General features: G+C 57.0%; 1 protein-coding gene across 19 annotated transcripts in view; it reads left to right on the top strand.

The window, feature by feature from the left end:
* PTPRF (protein tyrosine phosphatase receptor type F) overlaps positions 1 to 14,224 on the top strand; it is a 99,100-nt gene that overhangs the window by 82,923 nt on the left and 1,953 nt on the right. For 11 of the 19 annotated variants that reach the window (XM_019751123.3, XM_074334573.2, XM_019751120.3 and 8 more), the window contains 14 exons: positions 237 to 391; positions 2,988 to 3,103; positions 6,675 to 6,707; positions 7,546 to 7,643; positions 10,433 to 10,556; positions 10,723 to 10,898; positions 11,586 to 11,705; positions 11,901 to 12,055; positions 12,137 to 12,422; positions 12,507 to 12,685; positions 12,897 to 13,023; positions 13,303 to 13,428; positions 13,677 to 13,831; positions 13,919 to 14,054. In XM_019751123.3, coding sequence (XP_019606682.2) covers positions 237 to 391; positions 2,988 to 3,103; positions 6,675 to 6,707; positions 7,546 to 7,643; positions 10,433 to 10,556; positions 10,723 to 10,898; positions 11,586 to 11,705; positions 11,901 to 12,055; positions 12,137 to 12,422; positions 12,507 to 12,685; positions 12,897 to 13,023; positions 13,303 to 13,428; positions 13,677 to 13,831; positions 13,919 to 14,054 — 1,986 coding nt within the window. The remainder of the gene's footprint in view (positions 1 to 236; positions 392 to 2,987; positions 3,104 to 6,674; positions 6,708 to 7,545; positions 7,644 to 10,432; positions 10,557 to 10,722; positions 10,899 to 11,585; positions 11,706 to 11,900; positions 12,056 to 12,136; positions 12,423 to 12,506; positions 12,686 to 12,896; positions 13,024 to 13,302; positions 13,429 to 13,676; positions 13,832 to 13,918; positions 14,055 to 14,224) is intronic. The other 8 variants (XM_074334576.2, XM_019751126.3, XM_019751127.3 and 5 more) reach the window with 1 other exon arrangement.

A 14,224-nucleotide genomic window follows, 5' to 3' on the forward strand; every position in this document is an offset into this window, starting at 1 on the left:
TAGAGGCCCCAGACCTACACAAGAGATCTCAAGACACCAGCCCCTAGGACCCAGAAGGCCAGACCAAATCTACCCTAGGGACCCAATCAGCTGACCGGGCTTAGGTCTGAGAGACCAGGCCCCCCCCCGGCCCAGCATAGCCCAGCCCCAGAGCCCTTTCTCTAAGTCTGGTGGGCAGAGGGTGGGAGATCTCACGCTGAGCTCACCAGCCGTGCTGTTCCTCCACTGGGCCACAGAAGCGCTATGCCTCCAGCCCCTACTCCGATGAGATCGTGGTCCAGGTGGCACCAGCCCAGCAGCAGGAGGAGCCTGAGATGCTGTGGGTGACAGGCCCCGTCCTGGCGGTCATCCTCATCATCCTCATTGTCATCGCCATCCTCCTGTTCAAGAGGTGAGTGCTGCACTCAGGACTCCAGGGGACGGCCACCTGGCCCTGGACTCTCAGGCCCTCCAGGCGTGGTGCATCCAGGCACAGGGCAGCCAGCACCAGCCTGCACCTCAGCCCCGGGCTCAGCGGGAAGCCAGGAAGAGCAGAAGCAGTGTGTGTGCATGTGTGTGTCTGTTACCTGCGTGTGGTAAGAAGCCGAGGCTCCACAGGGCTGCTGAACGTGCATCCGTAGGTGTGTCTCCATCTGTCTCTGGTGGATGTGAGCGTGTGTGTCTCTCAGCTTCCAAACACTGCCCTCTCCCGGCTTCCTACCTTCAGTACTTTTCTCTTCCACAATTATTAGATGACTCCTCCTGCTTAGGCCTAGGGAGGTCTAGACCCAGCTGCAGGCCCATGTGCCCGTGGACATTTACTTGGCAGACATCTATTGCATGCCTGCTGTGACCGCAGCATCCACAGCTGTCCCAGACTCGGTGTGTCTTGAAACTTCCCCGAAACCCACCTCCTTTCCCCCTAGTTACCTGTCAAACCTGGGTGTCACCCTCACCCCTCCTCTTCCCTCTGGCTCCACTATCTCCCATGAATCCTATCCTGAATATCTCCGGATCTGCTCCTCCTGCCCATCCCGGTGGGCTCCCCACAAGATAACGCATGTGCAGGCAGCTGGGGACCTGGCACACAGCACACTTTAGTTCTCGCTCTCAGGCGGTTGCAGCACCTGCTCTTGGAGTCCCCCTTTCCTATCTGTCCACCTTGCACCTGAAAGGTACTGCCAAAGATTTAACTTTGTCACCTCGGTTATAAACTTTTTAGTGGCTCCCAAGATAAAACCCCACCCTCTGTAACTTGACTCAAATGCCTGGCTGGTCTGGCCCCTGCCACCAGGTGTTGGGAGCAACATTGTCACACTGAATTAGTACAGTTCCCCACCAGCTCAGACAGTGCCTGCTCTACTCTGCAGCGGTCCCGCTCCCTGCCCACCTGGCAACTGCCATCTCATCCTTTAGGACTCCCTTCCAGGCGCCGGTGTGCACAAGGCTCTCCCCGGCCCCCACACGGCCCCCCGGCTGTCCTGGCGATGCTTCATTGGGCACATGGCTGGGCCTGCATTTCTAGCATTCAGCATAAAGCTGAGCCCACAAGACACGGCAGTGAGTGCTTGTTAGTGAACGCGTGTTGGTCCGTGTGTCTGAACATGTCCCCACATACGAGTTCCTGTGCTGTGTCCCATCTCTCTCCTGCCCCTAACCCCTGACCTGCACCCAGTGCCTCCTCCCTGAAGAGTTAGCTTCTTCCTCCCAGGGTGAATAGGACAGATTGTCCTGATCAAGGGCATGGAGACCTGTGGGTGGGGACCTGCGTCGTGTCCCCCACACCCACTCACCCTCCTCCTCACTACCATCTGGGTCTTGGTGTCTGTCAGGAGAGGCAGCTCCCTCCCTGTGATGCCATGTGGGTGCCATAAGTAGGTCCCACAGTGTCCCCCATATCAGGAGAGGACCTGAGTGCTTGGCGGAAACAGTGACCGTTCCTTTCTTCTGTCCTTGCCTGTCTTTCGGGACCTAGTAAACAAGAAAGGTAGGAGTCATTCCTTCTCTCCTCACACGCCTGCCCTTTCACGTCTTATCCTTGCGCACATTTCGGGCCCAGCAGGGAGGGGCGGTGCTTTGACTGGAAGCCTCCTGGCCTGTGGCTATCCGGTCAGCTCAGCAGGCTCTGGGGCAGGCTCTGTCACTCTCTCCATTTGTACCCTGCACAGGGGGTGCCCCTTCTCCAGGGCGTAGGTGTAGTGCAGACTTCCGGTGCTTCCCCTGTGTGCACAGACTCGCTCTGAGCTCACCAGAGCCTTCTACTGGGCTCCCCATTCTCCGAGTTACCTAAGTGCTGCCGGAGACAGAGTCTTGCGTATGTGCAAAGAGCACTGCCTGCAGGGCAGTGGGAAGATGTGTACTGCTCCATACTCGTGCACACTCACACAAGTTTTCTCCCCAAACTTACTTGTGTCCACCAAGCAGAAGCGGCCCCTGGATGCTTGTTAGCAGCTAGACCCCATAGTCTGTCTCTGACTCTATCTCTGTAGTCAAGGGAGCTGAGGCCAGCGAAGGAGGACTCTGCCGGGCTAGGGGGATGCCTTCCCTGTCCCACCCCTGCTGCTCTGGGCATTTACCCTGATACTGAGGGCCAGACAGCTGGGGCCCAGCGCTCTGTGATGTTTGCGTATCTTATGTGTCACTTGCATGTTTATTCCTAGTGGGTGGCTCTTGCTGTCTCAGCTGTGGCGGCCTTGGGGACAGCAGCCACTGCCCAGCAGTGACCTGTCCTCTGTCAGAAGGAGCCACCAGCCTCTGCAACCCCTATTCCCTCGTTGCACCTCCCTCTGTCCACTCCCCACTCTCCCACCCCCACCCTGTGTTCTCCGTGTTGAAGCTGCTCTGCCTCTGGCTCCCCTGCGCTCAGAGACCCCAGGAGGGGGGTGGGCTGGTAGGGTAGGGGGGACAGAGACATGAGCACAGGGGCTCCGTGGCAGCCGGCCCCACCATGCATCTCTGTCCTCTGACTGGACCTCGGGTTCTCACCAACTGCCCTTCTGCCTCTTCAGGAAAAGGACCCACTCCCCATCATCCAAGGACGAGCAGTCAATTGGGCTAAAGGATTCTTTGCTGGCCCATTCCTCTGACCCCGTGGAGATGCGGAGGCTCAACTACCAGACCCCAGGTAGGGTGGCTCCTCCAGCCTGCCTGCCCCAGCCCAGGGCCCTGGGGTCTCCACCAAGGGATCCTGGCCTCGTGCCCCATTTCTTGTTTCTCTTTTTTGCCCTTCTCCCTGTACCATCCACTTCATTGAAGTGACTGAGAAACCCCTACATCCAATAGCTAGACAGGCACCCCAGGGCCTAGGAGCCTCTCAGAGGAAGCCCAGCTGTGTAGACCCTGCCTTGTCTTTGATCTATAAGCCTCCTCCCGCTGTGGGTTAAGGGCCCTCACAGAGCCCACTTCCAGCCACCAGGTAGCCAGCCCCTGCACACTGGCCCCTCCATATGAAATAAGGATGTGTTGGTGGGAAATGCCCCATCACACACTTATAGTGGGGTGGCATGCCCACATCTGACCCTTCCTGGAGGCTGGCCCCAGCTTTTCCCTGAGAGCACAGGGCTTGGTGCCTACCCTTCCTTCCCCAGCCACTCTCACATGGCTCTCTGGCTGTTACTTCTACCTGAAATGTCACTCCCTCCCCGTGCCCCAACAGACACAGCTCAGACGTCTCAGTGACATCTCTCAGACTGCCCCAGCCCCCACACAGGTCTGGGGTCTCTCCTCGGCTCCCAGAACCTCTCCGCTTTTTCCATCATGACACCTCTCACCCTGGGCTAGAATTGCCTCGATGCCAATCTGAGCTCTGTGGAGCCAGGAATTGTATCTTTTTGTCACCACTGATATTGTGCACATGGTGGGTTCCTATTGAATGCCTGTGAAACAAACACAGACAGTTGAATGAATGAGTGAACTACAGGGTTTGTGTATATATGAGCTAATTATTACTGCATATTAAATCACCCCAAAACTTAATGGCTTAGAACAACAATAATTATGTATTATCTCTCACAGTTTTTGTGAGTCAGAAATTCAGACAGGAGCACAGCAGGAACAGCATGTCTCTATTCTAGAATATCTAGGCCCTCAACTGGAAAACTTGAAGTCTGGGAGCTAGAATCATTTAAAGCAGGGGTCAGCAAACTATGGCCCATGGCCAAATATGGCCACCACCTGTTTTTGCAAATAAAGGTTTAATCAAATACAGCCATGCCTATTTACGTATGTATTGTCTATGGCTACATTCATGCTAGAAAGCCAGAGTTAAATAGGTGTGGTGAATACCTTATATCCATAAAACCAAAAATATTTACCATCTGGCCTTTCATGGAAGTTTGCTGACCCCTGAATTCTGAAGACTCATTCGTTCATTCACATGTGTGCTGGTTGATGCTAGAATCAGCTCTTGAGACCACCTGGCGCTGGCTCCTTCACAACATGGTGACTGAGCTCCAAGGGCACATGTCTTGAGAGAGAAAGAGCCAGGCAGACCTCGCAGGCTGTTGCAACCTGGGTATCTGTGAGGAATCAAATCTCCAGGATGTTAGGCACCTGGGAGGCAGAGAAGCCTCTGAGAAGGGATGCCACACCACGCGGGCAATAGTCGCGCAAAGAGGGAGTGGGAGGGGAGCTCTCATCGGTGGAAACAGCGTATGCAGGAGCAGCTCGGAGGCCCTGTGTGCTGCATTGGAGCGGGGGATATTGAGAGCCCAGAGATGAGACTGGAGGCTTAGGTGGAGGTCCAGTCACAGCGGAACCTGAGCGCCAGGCTCGGGGCTTTAGACTTCGTCTTCAAGGTACCAGGGAGGCGGTAAAGGTTTTCAGCAGGGGAATAACAGGGTCAGAATTGTGCTGTAGGAATGTCGCTCTGGCTGCTGTGTGGAATACAGGTGGGGAATAGGGGAGGGAGACTTATTTAGAAGGCTACCGATGAAGTGAAAGGTGCTGAGGACCTGACTTGGAAGATAGCGTTGGGGTTGGAGAAGCATGGAGGAGATTGCACATGGGAGTGAGGAAGCAGGGGGCTTGCAAGGATGACTCCGTGGTTGCTGGCTGATCAGTGGGGTCGGGGGTCTAGGCGGCAGCCGAGTCTGCGGGTCTGGACCCGTGCACTGACAACCTGGCTGAAACCACAGGCGTGGGAGGCGCCAAGGGGCATGCAGTGGTCAAAGCCCAAGAATACTTGGGCTCTCCAGAGAGCGGCAGAAAGAGCAGCCAGCGAAGGAGGTGAAACGCTGAGGAAGAATGAAGAGTAGCCCGGGAGGTTAAGATGGAGCAGCTAGAGAGAGGACAGATGGGTGGCAGCCCTGAAGCCAGGGACGGGAGGGCTGTAAGGGAGGGGGTTTCGTGGCGGAGACCCAGAAGGACCTTCGGCTTTGGCAGGAGGGACTTTGGAGAGAACCTGGGGGCAGAAGCGTTTCAGTGGTTTGAGGAATAGTGAGCTGGGAAGGAGCAAATGCAGAAACCCCTTTCGGAGTCTAGGTGTAAAGGATCAGAGAGAGGAGAGGGGTGTGGTGGGGTCAAGAAAGGATTTCTTTCCAGTATGGCATTGTTTAGGGACAGTGGTCATTTGAGTGAGCATTTGAGACATGTGTCCAACCCCTGAGTGTGGGGTGTGATTTAGCCTGGGGGAGGTGTGGGGTGATGCCTCTGAGCTCGAGACCAGGGGAGGATGGGAGGCCGGTGGAAGAGAACATGTGGCTGGAGTTCTCGGCCAATGGTCTGTTTTCTCTGGGATGACATGAAAGTGGTTAGACCAGGGTCACGAGAGAAGCATGGCCTGTGTGTGGGTGCGACTCGGAGGATTGCTGTGCAAGCTGAGGGCCCAGGGGACCGATCCTGAATCCCTGTGGCTGCAGGAGCCAGAGGGAAATGGCAGGGACCTGAGAGGGAAAGGCAGGCTGAAGAAGAGGCGGTCTGCAGTGGTGTTAAAGGCCCAGGGCAGGGGGACGGGGCCAGATGGACAGGAGGCTGTAGCCCAGGTCAGGCAATGGGGATGGCCATGAGCATCCCCAGAAATGTGGAGATCAAAGGAGCTGAGGCTGCTGGCGGGGAGAGGTGCCCCTGTGGACACCGGCAGTGTCCAGAAAGCCAGGGACACGGGAAGGACAAGGGACAGTACTAGGGGCAGTGGGGATGGCAGCACTCTTCACGGCGGAGGGTTTCCTTTCTATGGTTTTTTTAGTTCAGTAAACACTTATTTTTCTCTCTTATCATTTAATTTTTATTCTGAAAATTTGTCAACCCTACAGAAAAGCTGTAAGAGTAATCAGTCGTCATCTGCCTGTTGTCATGCAGACTGACCCTTCCTTTCTTGCCATATGTGCCTCATCTCTCTGTGTAAAAACACACTTCCCTTTTGCCAAATCATCTGCAAATAGCCGTGGTCAGATTTTGATACCAGAGGGAATGAGGGTTGGTTTGGACCACAATATAGTTATAAAGAGGCCCCCCTACCCTCCCACAGCCAGCCAGGCCCCCCGGAGTTGGGAGAGCCCAGCTCTGGATGGGAGATCCAGCTGCGTTTCTCTGGTGGCAGAATGGGGCCTGTGGTAGGACTTGCCCCACAGCCCCGAGCCCTCTCGGCCCCTTCACCACCTCACCATCCCTGCGCTGTGTCCCACCGTGATGTAATCAGAGAAGGTTAATGGGCTTTCTTCTCTTGCCCCGATATTTTTTTGTTCTTTTCTCTACAGGTTCCAGTGTCCCCAGTTGCCCGAATATCTCAAGTTAGTTTTCCAAGTTCCCATGTTTGGGGCCTACTCTGGCTTCTGTGTGTTTCCTCTTTTTCTCATCCCATCGCCTCCCTTTTTCTTTGAATACTTCTCTCTCCTTCCCTCTGTCTCTTCCCCCTTCTCACTGTGTCATCTTTTTCCTTCTCCATCCTCCTTCTCCCAAACTTGCCTCCTGCAGTTTGGCTCCCCTGCCAGTGGCTCCGCGTCTCTCTCCGCGGGCCTCTGGCTGACCCCTTTCGGGGTGCCACTCCTGTCTTTTTGTCTCCATCTCCCCCTCCTCACCTCCACTTCTCTCTCTCTGTTCTTCTGCGTCACTCAGCCATGTCTCTCTCTGAACTTTGTGATCACTCCATCCACATGCTCAGTGCTGGGACAGTGATGTCACCAAGTCTCCCATGGTGACTGGCGCCAGTGAGGGGCAGGAGGGCTGTCCACAGGCAGGGCCCCTGGGGCAGGGGTGCAGGCTGAAGAAGCCCACAGCCCCATCCTGTCAGCTGCCCCATCCGGGTTCCAGCCCTAGCCTGGAAGGGAGGAAGCCTCTCATCCCTCTTGAGAACCCGCCAGGTGGGGCCCTGGTGTCCCCACTCAGCGCCGTGTCACGCACACATGCTCACACATGCTCACGGCACACACACTCCCTCTCTGCCCCCCTCCCCCCAGCCGTTGTGTGCTCTGCCATCCCTGTCGCCGCATGTGCCGCTGTCTCCATGCCACCAGTGCCGAGTGCTCCATGGTCACACGTTTACATGTGCACATACATGCATTGGGGCTGTCTCTACCACCTCTCTCAGCCTCATGCTAACTCTGCCTGTGTGTGCCCCCACTCCCCCAGGTATGCGAGACCACCCGCCCATCCCCATCACTGACCTAGCAGACAACATTGAGCGCCTCAAAGCCAACGATGGCCTCAAGTTCTCCCAGGAGTATGAGGTGAGACATCCACACCCCCTACCACCTGACCCAGGCCTAGCCCCATGCCTGCTCCTGTCCTGCCTTAGGTCCCAGATATGGGTGAGGGGCTCCAGGCTTCCCCAGAGCACAGATTGGAGGGGTCAGCAGTGGCAAGTGGGGAATTTGGCTACTCAGGTGCTGGGCGTGGCCAAGGCCCTTCCAGCACCTCAGGTCTAGACAGTTAGACACATGCCCAGATGCTCACAGAGGCAGGCAAAAGGACACACACACCCCAATAATAATGGCTAGCATCAAGAGTTTACTGCAGGCCAGCACCGGGCTAGACACTTTGCATACCTCATTGTACTCAGTGCTTCCCAGAACCCTGTGAAATGGGTACTTTTATTATCCCATCTTACAGATGAGGAAGCTGAGGTTCAGAGAGGGGAAGTGACTTGCCCAAGGTCAAACAGCTAATGAGTAAATGGAGCCAGGACTCACACCCAGGCCTTCCTGACAGCCTGTGCCCTGCACACACGTGTGCTCACGTATTCTCAGAGCTGCACAGATCACAGAGATGGGAATCAGGATTCGGCTCAGGCTGCACAAACCCTCCTGCTCAGGGCCCTCCACATACTCACTTCACTCTGGCCTTGACTCCTCCCTGCTGGGGGCTCAGACTTCAGGGCACTGCTCCCTCAGCCTGGGGTCTGAGGGCTTCCAGGCCGCCCAGCTTTGCTAGTGAAGGATGTGATCAGTAGAGCTCCGCCTGCTGTGACGAGCACAGATGGAGCTGTCATTGTGACTCAGCCCTGCCGTTTCCCCTGCTCCTGGTGCGGGGATGGCTCAGTCTGGAGTTTGCTCCTCTCTGGTCAGATGTCCACCCTCAGCTGTCTGTGGTGCCCTAGGCACCAGGGTTCCCCTTCCACGGGCTGTGGGCCAGGCAGCTTCCGAGGGCTGTGGGCCAGGTTCCTGCAGAGGAAATTGAGCTTGGCAGGCAGATTGATGAACATGTCTGCTGCGAGGAAAGCATGCTGCCTCTACCTGTGGAGCACCCACTGGGACCCTGCTTTGCATAAGGCCCTGCTCCGAGGGTAACAAATCCCGTGAGCTGGGCTCCCTGCCTTCAGTTCTTCAGCTGGCGAGGGTGGCCTTCCATGGTCGCCAGCCCAGACATGTTCAGTCCTATGTCCCACACCTGCCCTTCCTCCTAACAAGGCTCTGCGTCTCCCTGTCCAGGCTCCCAGTGTTCCCACTTCCACCTTCTGCCCACTTCTATCCACCAGTGTGAGCCTTCCTGCAAAACCCTTCTCCTGCAGGAAACAGTCTCTGGCTACCCCGGCCCACGGGGGCCTTTCCTTCAGCTAGGATCCCACAGTTCTGTACCTTTCGTGGTCATTCGTCATGCATTGTCAAGCTCCTGCCATGTGCCCTGTGCTGCTTGCTGGGGAGAGGGAGGTAGATGCCTTCAGGGAGCTCAACCAGTGGGGAGATCAGTGCAGACAGAAAGTCAACATGGAATAGGACAATATGCCCTAGCAGTAAATGTGGCACACGTGCAGAGAAGGTAGGCTGACAGCACGCAAGAAGGCTGAGGGGTGGATTGTGCTGGAGGAACTCGCAGAAGCAGTGCGTGCACTGTCCTGTGGAGAGAAACAGGCTGGTGCCACAACGTGTGCTATGCTGAGAACAGGATTGTATCCACCTGTAAAAGGAAGATAATACTAGAACCTGCTTCACGGGAGGATTAGGTAAGGGAATACCTGCAAAGTGCTTAGAACAGTGCCAAGCATGCAGTAAGTTCTCACTAGGATTGAGCTGTTACTGTCACCGTCTCAGAGGAGGCGAGGAGGAGCCATGGAGGACATTGAGCAGGGAATTGACCATCACGTCTGCGTTGTATAAGGATTGTTCTGACTGCAGGATGGAGTGGGGCGATGCAAAGAAGCAGGGAGAGGCCAAGTCTGGGTGGGGGTGGCCTGGCCAAGGCCAGTGGCAGCAGGTTGGAGAGAGCCGAGGGGTGGGTGGCGCCCCGGGACGTGGTGACCAGCGGGACGGTCACAGGAGGTTTGAGGGCGACTTGCAGGTTCTGGCCAGGACTTTCAGGTAAATGGATGATGGTGTCCTCACCAAGGCTAAGTCCCAGTGGCATCTGAGTTGTGCAGATTTGGAAAGGAAGCAGATGAACTCAGCGTGGCCAGGGCAGAGACTGAAGGACCTATGGGGCCTCCAGGTGGGCATGTCCGAAAGGCTGCCGGCTGTTTAGACGGGGGCTCAGGGGAGACTAAGTTGCAAGTTGGATTATGGGCAGCTCCAGCTCCTAGAGGTAAGATCCTGCGAGCAAATGAGATCACCCAGGAAAGGCTGTAGAGTTCGAAGAAGGCCTGGGAATGCACCCTGGAGGAGCGCTGTGTCCTGCCTATGGAAAGCGCAGGGGGAAGGAGAGAAAACGGAAGAGAAATAGCCAGAGAGGTAGGAGGTGACCTGGGCGAGGTGGGGCAGTGAGTGTCCAGGGCTGGCTACCATTGCTTCCTCTTGTCTGTGCTCATCTTGTTAGTTGAGTGCAGGGCCTGAGGGACTTTGCCCTGCCCCCGCCCCACCCCTGAGCACTCTACCAGGCAAAGGGATTTGGTACCATGGTCACCTTCCTGACGGGTGATGGGGCAGCTGGTGCTCACCCTTCACTGGCACGATGGGCCAGAGGGGCTGGCTGTGGCGTAGGAGCTGCGGCTGGGTGTTGGCAGCACCTGGAAGGCTGCACCCTTTGGGGACAGCAGGTAGACCTCAGCACTTAAAACCACTCCACCTGCCTCCTCCATTCCCTACAGTCCATTGACCCAGGACAGCAGTTCACGTGGGAGAATTCAAACCTGGAGGTGAACAAGCCCAAGAACCGCTACGCAAATGTCATTGCCTATGACCACTCACGCGTCATCCTTACCTCCATCGATGGTGAGCCAGGGCCGAGGCCCCTCCCATCCCTGCTCTCTTCCTCCTTGCTGGTGGGGGTGACAGTTCATCCTACAGAAGAGGCCCACAGTCCTCGGGTGCGCTGAGGTGTGGTGGGCGGGGCTGCAGGCCCTGGGACAGTACTCTCCATGCCCCTTGCTGTCTGTAGGTGTCCCGGGCAGCGACTACATCAATGCCAACTATATCGATGGCTACCGGAAGCAGAATGCCTACATCGCCACACAGGGCCCACTGCCTGAGACCATGGGCGACTTCTGGCGGATGGTGTGGGAACAGCGCACGGCCACCGTGGTCATGATGACACGGCTAGAGGAGAAGTCCCGGGTAAGACTGTGCAGGGCCTGCCAGGAGGTGGGATCAGAAATAGCCAACCGGGGGACTTTGGGCACCTTTTTCCGTCCCTGTGCGAAGAAGTTTCTCAAGGGACTTCCCAAGTACTATTGTTTTCCTGGGGTGTTATCATCATCCCCAGATGCTAGTGGGTTCCCAGGATGTTAATATGTTGCACCAGATGCTGCATTTTCTGAGAATGTTAATATGTTGCCCAGTTGCTGGCACGTTCCTGAGATGTTCACATGTTCCCCAGATGCTGGAGTGTTCCTAGGGCATTAACACATCTCCTAAGTTAATTAGTGGAAAGAGCTGCTGTTATCTGCTTTTGCACTGCAAAGCACTGACTGGAACGTAAAATTTACAGAGCTTGAAAATGGCACATAAACATTACGGGTAAATTTGGCAGAAAATGTGTCTGGTGTATCTGGTCATGAATAAATAAATTTCAATTATAGCCCTCGTTCCCTCGACTAGGGCAGGAGTAGCAACGTAGCATGAGAGCCTGATGTGATTTGAGGGGTGGCACAGTGGGTCTGAGAATTTGGGTCTGGGGGTTCTTGTAGCTAGGTAGGCTAGCCCTCCCCACTGCTTCTGTCCTGGGACCCCTGCCCTTTTACCCCCTGAGCCTTTGGACGTTTCCAAACACCCTTGCACTCTGTCCTGCCTGTCCTTCTGCAGGTGAAGTGCGATCAGTACTGGCCAGTCCGTGGCACTGAGACCTACGGCCTCATTCAGGTCACTCTGCTGGACACAGTGGAGCTGGCCACATACACTGTGCGCACCTTCGCACTCCACAAGGTATGGCCCTGCCCCAGTGCTTGTCCCCGCCCAGACCCATAAGGACAGTGTTCTGAGTGTGGTGTGTGCTGGGGGTGGAGCTCGGGCTCGGAGGTGTGTGAGTGTGCTGTGCTGGCCAGCGCCCGGTCAGTCGGCCCTGAGCGTGTTGCAGACAGACTCCTCCATAACGCCGTTTCTCCCCACCCTTTGCCTCAGAGTGGCTCCAGTGAGAAGCGGGAGCTGCGTCAGTTCCAGTTCATGGCCTGGCCAGACCATGGAGTTCCCGAGTACCCAACCCCCATCCTGGCCTTCTTGCGGCGGGTCAAGGCCTGCAACCCGCTAGATGCAGGGCCCATGGTGGTGCACTGCAGGTAAGGGGGTACGGTGCCACCAGAGGGGCGGGAGGGGGTGGTGGGTGGACCTCTGCCCCAAGCCAAGCCCGTGTCCTGCAGCGCGGGTGTGGGCCGCACGGGCTGCTTCATTGTGATTGACGCCATGCTGGAGCGTATGAAGCATGAAAAGACGGTCGACATCTACGGCCACGTGACGTGCATGCGATCGCAGCGTAACTACATGGTGCAGACAGAGGACCAATACGTGTTCATCCACGAGGCGCTGCTGGAGGCTGCCACGTGTGGACACACCGAGGTGCCTGCCCGCAACCTCTACGCCCACATCCAGAAGTTGGGCCAAGTGCCTCCCGGGGAGAGTGTGACCGCCATGGAGCTCGAGTTCAAGGTGAGCCAAGAGGTGGGCCTGGGCTGGGTCGTGGAGGTGATTCCCCCGGGACGCCAGGCCTGACCAGCCTCTGCCTCTCATTAGTTGCTGGCCAGTTCCAAGGCACACACATCCCGCTTCATCAGCGCCAACCTGCCCTGCAACAAGTTCAAGAACCGCCTGGTGAACATCATGCCCTATGAGCTGACCCGTGTGTGTCTGCAGCCCATCCGGGGTGTGGAGGGCTCCGACTATATCAATGCCAGCTTCCTGGATGGCTATAGGTCAGCACGCTCATGTCTGCCCCAGGCCCTATGGGTACCTAGGCCTGCATCTGGCTGGCTGGGGCTACAACAGAGAAGGGTCAGCCCAGAAGACCAGAGTGGGCTTTCTGGAGGAGGGGTGATCTGAGCAGGGTCCTAAGGTACTAGGCAGTCTTGGGGACACTCTGGGAGCACAGCACCTCCAGCATGTCCAGTCTTATGTCCACCCCAGACAGCAGAAGGCCTACATAGCCACGCAGGGGCCTCTGGCAGAGAGCACCGAGGACTTCTGGCGCATGCTTTGGGAGCACAACTCTACCATCATCGTCATGCTGACCAGGCTTCGGGAGATGGGCAGGGTGAGCCCACCCCCCAGGGCCCTTCTCATACATGGGAGCACACCAGCCACCCCCTCTGGAGGTGCTTCGCTCCCAGAGTCTCCCCAAGACTGCCTAGTCCCTTAGGACCCCGCTCAGATCACACTCTTCCCTCCTTTCACACCCAGCCTCCCATCAGCATAGACTCTGACCCCCCGGTATCACCACCTGAGGAGTCCTGCCCCAGAATCCTCTGAAAGTTGGAGCTCCCCTCCCCCATTCCTCCTACCTGATCATGGGGGCTGGGCCTTTTGTCCGCAGGAGAAATGCCACCAGTACTGGCCAGCAGAGCGCTCTGCTCGCTACCAGTACTTTGTTGTGGACCCAATGGCTGAATACAACATGCCGCAGTATATCCTGCGTGAATTCAAGGTCACGGATGCCCGGGTGAGTGTGCACAGGGGAGCATGTGTATTTGCATGAAAGCGTGTCTGTCATCGCCTGAGCACATGTGGGGTGGGGGCTGCCTACATGGGGCCCTAGCTCCAGCTGCAGTAATGTGAGGCTCCTGTGAGAAGTGGGGGCGGGGTGGAGCCCATTTCCCAGGGTGCTTACCTGTATCACTGTCCTCCCCTCCTGGCTTAGTGGGGCTGCAGCCCAAGGCACTAAACCTATTTCCTGCCTGCCTCTCCCAGGATGGGCAGTCAAGGACTATCCGGCAGTTCCAGTTCACAGACTGGCCAGAGCAGGGCGTGCCCAAGACGGGGGAGGGCTTCATCGATTTCATCGGGCAGGTGCACAAGACCAAGGAGCAGTTTGGGCAGGACGGGCCCATCACGGTGCACTGCAGGTGAGGCCGGCCCCTGGAGGGCTAGGCAGGAGCGGGGGATCTGCAGGCCAGGCGGCAGGACCCTGACTCCACACTGTCCCTGAGCAGTGCTGGCGTGGGCCGCACCGGGGTGTTCATCACTCTGAGCATCGTCCTGGAGCGGATGCGCTACGAGGGTGTGGTGGACATGTTCCAGACCGTGAAGACGCTGCGCACACAGCGACCAGCCATGGTGCAGACAGAGGTACGGGCCGGGGCGTGGGCACATGCTGCCAACATGGACCACTGCCCGCTCTGCCTGGGACCCTGGGGCCGCAGGAGTGGGCTGTGCTGCTCATTCGGCAGCTCTGTACTGAGCACCAGTGGTGTGTCTGGCTCCAGTTGGGGTTGGACACAGTCCTTATCGGGTGCACA

This window comes from Rhinolophus sinicus, chromosome 14 (assembly GCF_057876585.1).
Source record: "Rhinolophus sinicus isolate RSI-liver-muscle chromosome 14, RSI-T2T, whole genome shotgun sequence".
NCBI lineage: Eukaryota > Metazoa > Chordata > Mammalia > Chiroptera > Rhinolophidae > Rhinolophus > Rhinolophus sinicus.